Below are 8,652 nucleotides of genomic sequence, written 5' to 3'. Positions count from 1 at the left end.
GCCGGAGAGGATTTGACAAAAATTTAGTTCGACGGAGTTCTTTAGTTCTTCTAAATAAGTTGTATTGTTTGGTGATTGTTTGATGGATTGGAAACTTAACACCTAAAGACTATTTATACTGAGCTAGATCGGCTATGGTGAACGAATTCAACTTCAATTTTACCACCGAAGTTATTCTTCTTTGTTTCTCTTTGATCCTTAGCAGCCTAGGTTAGTGTAGGTGTTTTTTAGTTAGTTGGGATACGTTGCTCTTATGAAGTGCAACTAATCCACGCGGGTTAAGAACATAGATCGCAAATATACTTAACCATTTAACTAGGCGCAGAACTTTCCGTCTAACAGGCTCGAACCTAGGACCTCAAGGAGACCTAGGGGATATCCACATCTTGTTGTCGTTAAGCTAAAAGAGAGGATTAGTGTAGGTTTTTACTTCTAGGCTTTGGGGAAATTATGGCAAGAAGAAGACGTGCACATGGTGAAAAAATGGAAGGATAAGGATGGATGTAGGCGGAGATAAAGTTTTTAGAAGAAATGTCGGCGTCGATCGCGTTTACAATAATCCCCTACATCGGCTAAGAAGAAGGGTAAAACAATGCAGTTTCGTTTAACCAAAACACGGCATTTTGGCATTCCGTTACGTTTCATCTACATCTGGGCGTTTTCGGCTAACGAGGTTGATGTCCCGTTAATTAGTCTCGTGTGGACCCGGATGCGTGTCGCGTTCCTGGGAGCTTGATGAAAATTCAGCGCTGATCTGATGGCCCAGAATCCTACTGCATTAATTAAACATAATTTCGGCCACACAAGATTATCAGTTTATATTTTTAATAAAAGGGTTATTTGAAATCAAATTTTTAATCCTTTGTTGCATTTTTCTTCACCAAATTAATACACATAAATGTTTTTGACAACATAATAAAATTATGATCATTTATTTTATTTTATTTTGGGTATTATTGGATATTTATTTAATTATTTTAAGCCATAAATTATACATAATTTATGTTTAAAACCATAATTAAATAATTTCAACCCCTTTTTGGGTTTATTTTGGGTAAAATAAATACAATTTTTTAATCTCAAATTATTTTTAGATTTTTAAATTAATTTTCTTAATTAGGGTATAATTATTACAATAACTACTCTAATTTGATTTTTAAATTTTTTAGGTTATTTTAAATTTAAAAATTCAAAATATTATTTTAATATTTTAATATTATTATAAATAAATGATATTATTCATAATTTAGGGTATGTCAAATTGTCATGCTTACATAGATAACATTATAAATTGAATTCAACAATCACGAGTTAAATGATTAACATTTCAAACTCGAGACCGGGGTTATCGAATCCTAATTGGTGCGAAATTTAAAGTGTGTACTATAAATATTAGAATGATAATGATGATTATATATATGAGTGCGAAATAGATATATCGGAGGAATGGTGGTATTAATTAATAAATCATTGAAGGATAGAATATGTTAATTGTAATTAGAAAGATGAAAGAATGGTGGTTCGAATACTGTTAATAATGGAATTCTTGAAAGATGAGATATGATACAATATGTGAATTCGAATTAGAAGGATAAATAAATGGTGGTTCAATTACCGTTAATAATATAAGATAAGATAGAATATGTGAATTTGAATTAGAGGATGAAGAAATGGTGGTTCCAATGTCGTTAATAATGGAATTCATAAAGGATAAGATATGATGGTATATATGAATTTGAATTAGAATGATGAAGGAATGATGGTTTGAATGTCGGTAAAATAGAATCTTTGAAAGAATCTATGTATTTAGTAGGGTAAAGTTCTTCATTAATAATAGAATTCTTGAAAAATAAGATATGATGGAATAATTGAATTCGAATTAAAGGATGAATCAATGGTGATTCTAATGTTGCTAATAATGGAATCCTTAAAAGGATAAGATATGATGGAATATGTGAATTTAAATTAGAGGGATGAAGAAATGGTGGTTTCAATGCCGTTAATAATGGAATCCGGGAAGGATAAGATATGATGGTATATGTGAATTCGAATTAGAGGAATGTTGGTTTGAATGTCGTTAATAATGGAATTTTTGAAAGAATATATGTATTTAATGGGGTAAAGTTCTTTGTCAGTATGATTTTTCCTAAATTAAGTACATTTCATCATCATTTAATATATCATTTTATGTTTATTTTATTATTAGTTTGACAAATGTATATAATAATTTGAAAAGATTAATTATGTATATGTGAATGCAAAATTTTACCTTATACAACAAGTACTGGTTATATTTAAAACTCGAGACAAGGGTTTGAGTCTCAAATGGTGCGAATTTTAGATTTAAGTATTATAAAAATTAAAATGACAATGATAATGGTATATGTGAGTGCGAAATTGAGAGTGGTGTTAAAAATAAATTTTAAAGAATAAGATGGTATACATGAGTTTGAATTAGAATTTTGAAGAATAAGATATGTTGGTATATATATGAGTTTGAATTAGAGGAATGAACTGTGGTTAGAATTGTGAGATAGTTGTGTCAATTAGTTAGTGCTAATATATTATGGAACACCATGATTGAGTTGGTTTAAGAAGAAAAGTGAACCCATTTGATACAGTTTCATCTGCTGATTCCATCTTTGTATAAATCTCAAATGACATCTTCGAATTCTCGGACCTACCATGGACTCTAATCATCTGATTTCAAATACTGGTACTTGGGTTATCGATTTGTTCGAAAATTCTATCGGCATGCCAGTGACAAGACATTAGGTTATATAAAGAGAGATGAACTTTGCAACGATGTTATTCTTCTGAGTAAGGACGTTGATGATCACTTGGGTATGAACTTGAGTGACATTTCTGCTGTTGCCATTGCATGTATGCAAGAGTGTAAAGATATTATGCTGGAGAGCTCTGAAAGTTATTGCTTTGGTGATGAACTTTGAATGAATAAAAAAATATTAGAATCAAACATGTTTACAGAGAGGAAAATGACCATGAAATTAGATCATTAAAAAAAGTTAAAGTTATAATCAACAAGAATAAGTTAGAAAAATTTTAATATAATTATTTTGAAAAGATTATATTTTAACTAGTTTATTGTTAGATGGTTTAATAGAATTATATTTTTTTATGTTGGAGTTGAGTTATTGAGTTAAAACTTTGGAAAACCCCATTTTTTAGAATTAAAGTATTACAAATGACTTTGATTAATAAAAAAAACATCTATGTTATATTTTTTTTCCATTTGGATAAATATAAGATAATTAAAAGATCACATCACACAAAACAACACTGCTATTCACTAAAATGAGAACTTTCCTTCAATCATTTATAATAACCACTTATATAAATTTCTTACAAAGCATGTCCATCTACTAGTTTAACTAATTATAATAAACAAATAGCACTATGAAAACGTTTTAATTATAAAATTAATTAAATAAAATATTTATTTTTAATTTATAAAAATAAATATATTGTAATACATACAAATTTGGTACGTTCTTTCTATATGCAAAGTAAAATTACTTAAATAATAAAATTGAAATAATTTACAAAATCATAAATTTAAAACTATAAAGTTTAACCATGACCGAATCTAATATGATATTGCCAAATAAAACAATAAGATTACTAAAAAACAATCAAGAAGGATACACATATTTTAGTTTGAAAGAAAACAAAATCATTAAGTTCTCAACCTTAAGAAATGCACTGTTTGTAGTATGATACAAGGAAATAGATATAAAGATGGTTACTAGAAAATCATTTTACAGCATAAATATAATGTAGAATATCTCGATTTCGAACAAAAAAATCATTCTTCTCATGATATCTAGACGACCAAATCTTTTCCATCGTTTCCTCACAAGAAAAACCTTCTCCTACTGGTATCCATCTCCGGCTAAAATTTTGAAGTAAAGAAAAAACAGTAAAAATTAGAACCGAAAGAACAATCGAGGTCAAGCAAACGTAAAACATTTCACAATCCCAATTGGACTAACCTTATGAACCCACTCATATTCTCCTCCTTTGCTGTCAAATGTCCCATGTTGCAAACTCCTCAATTTCAATGTGAATCGCGGTCCACATTCCTACACGTTCGAAGAAGATTTAATCAAGTCTTTTACGAGATTTAACTTTTAAAGAACAAAAAATAAAAACAAGGAGATGATGTTGGAAGGAATAGGGGGGCAAACCTGGAGCCGAGCTTTTACGTTTGATAGAGTTTCGGTGTTCTTTTCACCTTCGGAACTATTTTTTTTGGCATCTTTATCTTCAAATATGTAGCTTCACATTTAAAAATTATAAAAATATATCAGACTTCCAATAAATCAACATTTTCTCAAATGTATACCACATCTACCATAACAAACATAAGTAAAATTACCGATGATGACGGAAGAAAATAAAGTCACGCTGATTATGGAAAGTTGCTACTCTTCGACCACGGAAGTTTGGATCTTGAGGAAAAATAGACTGTATTAACCTAGAAAAAACAAAATAAAAAACTTATTAAAAATAATTGAATGGTGAATTAACCATGTAGCTCCAACACTGTAAAGATAGGCAGCTTCATTTGGAAACACTTTTTTCTATCATATTAGGTATCCAGATTTGGCCGAGGATTTCGTTTGGAATTTTCAGTATGATTTGGCTGGGAATGACCATAACTTCAAACGTACACCATCTCCGGACAGAAGAAAAAAATAATAGTTTCTTTTCATATGACCTCAATGTGAGAGTATTAAGCTAGAAAAATATGATTTCATTCTGTAATCTAGTAAAAGATTTAACCATCAAGGGTAAAATAGTCATTAAGGACAAGACATGTTCCACATTTTATCAAATAAAAATATCAATTACCATGTACCTAATTAGATATTTTAATTTGGTTTATTCATCCTTTATGTTTTCAGAGAGTTAACTTAGACGACACTTTAAATTAAAATAATCAACATTTAGAACTTAATTTTCAGTTTATCGAAGGCATTCTTAGTCTAAGGTTCTAAATGTTAACACATATGTGCTTTTATAATGTTAAAAGTAAAATAAAAGTGTAGAAACTATCCAAACAACTAAATCCAAAACATTTGTAAATAACAATTACAATAAACAATGTAAAAAAGAAAGAAAAAAAATAGATAACCTTGCAATACGATGACCAAGACGTGTTGTAAAATTGTTCAACACTAGCTCCGGCATGTGAGTAGTTGGCCTTCCATGATTCTACATAGAAACAGATTAAATATATATAAGCAAATATGCAATCACTTCAAATGATAAAAAATCAGCTAAATTGTTGAACCTTGATATCCTTGCGCAAAATAAGATTTGAAATCTTGAAGTGGGCAGTTGGGCCATCGGGTAAGGCCATGACAAGGAGGGCATCTACAAGTAACAACCACAATTTTATAAAACTTCATACAAGAATACCAAAACAAGCTTAAACCCTAGGATACTAACCAGGTTCCCTACGATTGGTATGAACAACAATAAGAGAAGTGAAGTCCTTTTTCTTTGCATATTCAACAATCTATGTAAACCCGAAAAGAGAAGGGTTAGTTTATAGTTTACACAGATAATAAAAATCTATGTAAATCCCAAAAGGAGCACCTTTTTCAAGTCATATGTTCCCCGCTTATAATAATGAGCATTTGGGATCACGGAGATTAGTTCTGATATGAAAGCAGGACCCCTCTGTAAATCAACAATATAGAATCCATTGATAAAATAATTCATCTCAAAAGACATAAAGAACAATTCAATAAAGGAGATGCTTTAGACATACAGTTGAATTAAAACGACATGTAGTTATCAATATCTTGGGAGTTCTTTCACGACCCAATATAGAATTAAATTCATCTGCATCATTCCCAGCAAACAGCTGCAAAAAGAAGAGAAATTAATCAAGTTAATTGAACTACATTCTTACAAAAAATTGAAAATAAAATCTCAATGCACAAACAAACCTCATCATCAGGTTCACAGACAGTCTCATCAAACTCCCTAGTGTTTTCAATTGTGCGTGGAATACTTCTGGCTGGAGGCTGCGTAGAACATAATTAAATCAATATTGGGTAAGGGAAATTAAGGAAGATAGAATCATAATCTTAGCACTCCGAGGTTCAATTACCTCTTCTCCCAAATCAAGAGCTCTCTTCTCGGCGAAGTCTCGAGCTTTAGCCCTTTTAGCCTTCTCAAGCTTCTTTTGTTGCTTAAGCTTGGCATGGACAGCTGATCTCTTATCCTTATTCTTTATCATCGATGGAAGTATCTGTTTTTTATTACTAATTTGACTCTTCTCAGCACCATCATCGTAGTCATCTGTGTTCTTTCTCTTTTTACTCTGGCGAACATATTGTTCATCGTCGTCTATGTTTTCAGTTAGATCTTCAGAGTCCTTATCTCTCTTTCTACCCATTGGATCTACAAGATATTAGCAAATCAGACGGGAACGGCGACGAGCGGCGATAGAAGAGGCCACAAAATATATAATAAGGAAATTGAGAACTTACTACAGCGTTCGATAGGGCTTAACAGCGATTATGAACTCCAAGAGGAGGTAGGGTTTAACAGAGTGATTCTCTTCGAAGAAGAAGAAAAGAAACTAGGGCTGTTGAAGAAAGGCTTGGGCCTTATTTTCTATATAGGCTAAATCTATTGGGCTGAAAGTAAAAAAAATATTAATATACACATTTATATATAATCCTAAATATATTTTGAGGAATAATTTTGTTTGGAGTTAACTTTTTATTTTATTTTATTAATTATTTCTAAAATTCATATTACCCTATTTATTTTATTTTTATATATTTTAATATTATATTTTATTATTAAACACATTCAAAATTTAATTACTTATATTTTTATATATTAATTTATATATTTTAATTATTATTTTTAATATAATAAATATTATTATCAATTCATATTTTTATAAATATTTATTTAATAATTTACCTAAACTAAAATAGTTTAGTATTTAAACTCAATTACCTTATTTTATAAAAAAAATATATATTTAGAGATGGTGAGGAAACGACTCCTCAATCTAATTACCTAAACAAAAATAATAATAATAAATTCTCTATACTCTCCTTATATTTTTTTCGCCTAATAAACTATAAATCCTAATACTCTGAACTACGTTTGACATGGGGTATAATTAGGGGTGTTTAATATTTGGTCTGAACCGAATATCTGACCGAATTCAAATAAACCAAATTCATATTTCATTTTCAGTTTTCGAATCGAATTTCAAACCAATTTAAATTTAAATACAGTTTTCGAATTGGTTTCGAGTTTGAGTTTCAACTCGAAAATCAAACCGAAAACCGAATTCATTTTTTATTATCTATTTTTCTAAACTTAGTTTAGGAAAAAGTTTAAAATAATCAAATTACAATATTTGAATTTAAGATTTAATAATAAAACAACAAAGAAAGAAAAGCACACATGGTCTAGTGGTAGAATAGTACCCTACTGTTACGACCCTAAATAACTGGCCTCGGTTTTGACTTGATTGCGGAGGGCCAGGACCGAGAGGTGCCTAAAAACAGTCGCGGGTGTGCGGCATGGCACCGGAGATGAGAAGGGCTAAGTAACTAAAACTTATGTTCTGGCACACTTGTGAAGTGTCAGGACCGAGAAGAAGTGTGTTGAGGCGGAGTCGTGTGCGGGCGACTTAGGTGCAAGTTGTAGCCGAGATGTCTTGGCTTGATAGTGGCCAGGACCGAGAGGTGTCGAGAAGAGTGTCGCGGGCGTGCGGCACTGGCACCAGAATGCTAAGTAATCAAATTTGTTGTAGGGACCGAAGTGTTGAATATAAGGACCGAGAGAAGGATGTTAGCATGCGTTTGTCGTGGCACGAGTGTGGAGTACCAAGTAGGGGTGAGCATTGGGTGGTTTAATCCAAAATCCAATCCAATCCGAATCTTAAATACTAATTCGGATTGGACTGAGATCGGATCGGATTGAGTTCGGATTGAATTAAATCGGATTGGATTAGGATTATCCAAATTATCCAAACTATCTAAATAAAAATATTTTTTTTAATTAATTTTCTTTAAATTAAATTTCATCTCAATATAATATATATTTTACTTATCTATCACTTGACAGCGATATTTATTTTTATTTTTTTTTGTTTTTATTTTTATTATTTTTTTCAGATTCAAAATTCAAAATAATAAAAAATAATAAAAAATTCGAATTTAAAAAAAAATTTAAAAAAAATTAAAAAAACAATTAAAAAAAATTAAAAAAAAAAATTTAAAAAAAATTGTTGACTAATTTCAAGCTGAAATATATAAATATTTTTTAGTTTGGATTATCCAAACCATTTTCAATCCAATCCGTATCCGATCCGTATTAATTAGTAAAATGGTTTGGATTACGGATTGAATAAACTTAGTTTGGATTTAATACGGATCGGACAAAACGGATTGGTTTTACCCATTTGCTCACCCCTAGTACCAGGACCGAGTGAAGTGTGCTGAAGAGGTGTCGTGTGCGTGCGACAAAGGCACAAGGTGTTAGCAAGTGTCGGTCGGGGCCTGATTACGGAAGGCTAGGACCGAGTGAATGCCTAGGAGGAGTCGTGTGCGTGCGACGTGGGCAGAATGCTGACAATGTCTAGCG

At 30.8% G+C, this 8,652-nt stretch overlaps 1 protein-coding gene across 1 annotated transcript; it reads right to left on the bottom strand.

Moving 5' to 3' along the window:
• Positions 1 to 3,616: 3,616 nt before the first annotated feature.
• On the bottom strand, positions 3,617 to 6,581 carry LOC124945306 (ribosome production factor 1). The gene is made up of 11 exons (XM_047485712.1): positions 6,146 to 6,581; positions 5,982 to 6,059; positions 5,801 to 5,896; positions 5,626 to 5,709; positions 5,476 to 5,545; positions 5,318 to 5,400; positions 5,159 to 5,238; positions 4,400 to 4,498; positions 4,209 to 4,299; positions 4,014 to 4,103; positions 3,617 to 3,913 (listed from the first exon to the last, which is right to left on the bottom strand). Exons 1-11 carry the CDS (start codon positions 6,431 to 6,433, stop codon positions 3,875 to 3,877), a joined length of 1,098 nt encoding a protein of 365 aa, XP_047341668.1. The 5' UTR covers positions 6,434 to 6,581; the 3' UTR covers positions 3,617 to 3,874.
• Positions 6,582 to 8,652: the final 2,071 nt, after the last annotated feature.

This window comes from Impatiens glandulifera, chromosome 7 (genome assembly GCF_907164915.1).
Source record: "Impatiens glandulifera chromosome 7, dImpGla2.1, whole genome shotgun sequence".
In the NCBI taxonomy this organism is placed as follows: Eukaryota; Viridiplantae; Streptophyta; class Magnoliopsida; order Ericales; family Balsaminaceae; genus Impatiens; species Impatiens glandulifera.
This window is presented reverse-complemented; position numbering and strand designations above follow the sequence as displayed.